At 51.9% G+C, this 2,345-nt stretch overlaps 1 protein-coding gene across 1 annotated transcript; it reads left to right on the top strand.

Moving 5' to 3' along the window:
• Positions 1-425: 425 nt before the first annotated feature.
• On the top strand, positions 426-2,089 carry CGGC5_v000208 (Transcriptional regulatory protein moc3; the record flags this gene model as incomplete). The annotated part of the gene is made up of 2 exons (XM_032036757.1): positions 426-1,115; positions 1,172-2,089. The coding sequence occupies 2 exons, from the start codon at positions 426-428 to the stop codon at positions 2,087-2,089; spliced, it is 1,608 nt and encodes a 535-aa protein (XP_031884100.1).
• Positions 2,090-2,345: the final 256 nt, after the last annotated feature.

Below are 2,345 nucleotides of genomic sequence, written 5' to 3'. Positions count from 1 at the left end.
GGACGGACATTACCCGTCACGTAATGGCCTACCTGCGACAGGAGAGCACAGCTATTAGGGAGACAAACTGCCTACTTGCTAATTTAGCCCCCGTAAGTATGGCATGCATGGCATGACGGGCACTCGATCCCAGATTTGGTCCGTGTCATTACATGTCATGTTAGATTTTTGCCAAGGCCCTCTCGACCTTCACCGGCTCTTAATAACCCCTCCCCTCGAGGTCGACAAGCTCGAAAGCTTGCTCGAGTCAGCTACTGAATGACAGGGACTGCCCTTCAAATATCTTGAGTGTTCAGCCCATATTCCAGTACTAACCATCCCGCTGGAACCCGTCATTCTTGTTTCGTTTCTGCCAAACACAACAACACTTCTTCTGCTTATCACCAGAACACGGCTCACAATACTACGACGGCATCTTGACAACAATGGTTTATACAGGGAAGCCCTCCGGAGGGTGTAAGCTGTGCAGGATAAGGAAGGTGAAATGCGACGAGGCGAAGCCATTTTGCCAAAGATGCACCAAGTCGAAACGCCACTGTCCCGGCTACGGCGCCGTTGTCCGCGACCAGAGCAAGTCGGCCGACAAGCTCAAGAAGATGAGGTCCGGGAGCTCCGACAGCAACAGTGCTATCGATCCATCAATACCGATCAAGAGCGTTGAAGTAGATGACTGGTACTTGGATACGACGGCCATTACCACAAGGAGAGGTTCTACACCAAACTTCAGATTGGGCGACAAGCAAGGCGACCTGATGAGTGTGTTTGAGAAGGTACCAGGAGGGTTGATGGACTCGTTGGATGAACAAGCTTCATGTCTTTTCTTGTCTGAATTCGTCAATGTGCCCTTAACACCGACTGCACGCGGGTATTACGCCTTTTTACCACGATTCCTAGGCAGCGGGACGGTATCGGTATGCCTTTCGCAGGCGTTCAAGGCCACATCCATGGCGGCGTTAGCTATGAGGCAATCGAAGGGTATGAGAGGTACAGCACTGCTGCGCGCTCAGGAGCATCACATCAAGGCATTGAGGGCGGTCGGGCAGGCTATCGCGGACCCCAAGGAGATGAGAAGCGACCAGACGTTGGGCGCCGTGATTATGCTGGCATTCTATGAGGTAATTGATTGTCCGTGTCTCTGAGGTGAACGTCACTAACTTTTCAATCTGAATAGACATTGATGTCCCAGGACTCTATGAAAGAGTACATCAGTCATCTCAAGGGCGCCGCACGTATTGTGCAGATGCGCGGGCAGCAGTGCCTGGAAACAGTTGAAGGGAAAGAACTCTTTGCAATGACGAGAAACCAATGCCTCTCCGTGTCGAACATATTCAAAGAAGCCGAGATGTCCAGTTACTCGTGGCTGCTTTACAACGAGGCCATTCAGCAGAGCAATAAGCCGACAGTTGACATCAGTCTCATGGCCAGTCAGATTCAGCAGGCTGTCGACGGCATCATTGCCAAGGCCAGCTCACCGAGTCCCGAAGCGATTGAGAAAATGATGGAGCTGGTTGTAAAGGCACGACGATTGGAGGCAGAGTTTCGCAAAATCAACGACAACAACCCGAGTCCTACGTGGAAGGTCGAGACGGCGGAATATGTTTTCGATCGAACCGACGAAGAGCTCGATACGGAACCGACCTTCGAGGGACAAGTGTACAAGTTCTTCAACCTTCCGATGGCCGTATTGCACTTGGTCACTTGGTGTACTCATCTCAACTTGATCACGACCATGATGCGAGCATCGTCATGGCTCGCCTCGGCTGGAAAGGAAATGTTCGAGGACGATGACGAGTATGATGAGCTAAATCGGATAGCCACCACCCGGGTTGAGGATATCGTTGGGGCAGTTCCGTACTTCTGCAGTTGGAACGGGTACGGAGTCATCGTGTCACAGTTTCCCTGTGGTACCACCAAGCCTGATGACCCTCTGAAGGGAGAGGCTGGGCTCATCGTTATGTGGCCGGTGGCCATGGCCATGAAAAGCGAATGGGCAACAGCACGGCAGAGACGATACCTCAGAGGAAGGCTCCGGTACATCGCAGACGTATCCGGCATCAACCAGGCGCGGTTTTTTGTCAACGAAGTTTAACCACTTTTCTTTTGGCCGGGGTGCATCATTTGGGCTGGCATTTGGGTTGATTTTCACGGGCGCTAGATGAGATACCACTCAGCAAACGGCGCTGGGGTGACGGCTAATGTGAGCTTACGATCTCGAGTTCGACGGTCACGATTGTTACATGATTTAATGGACCACTTTGCGGTTAGGATAATTGATACGATTGACGAGCGCACACCACCAAACGTGCCTACTCACCCGTGAAGACATCGCCAAATCGACATTGGTT

Source organism: Colletotrichum fructicola (genome assembly GCF_000319635.2).
Source record: "Colletotrichum fructicola Nara gc5 chromosome Unknown KSG_Nara_v1_contig01, whole genome shotgun sequence".
Taxonomy (NCBI): Eukaryota; Fungi; Ascomycota; class Sordariomycetes; order Glomerellales; family Glomerellaceae; genus Colletotrichum; species Colletotrichum fructicola.
This window is presented reverse-complemented; position numbering and strand designations above follow the sequence as displayed.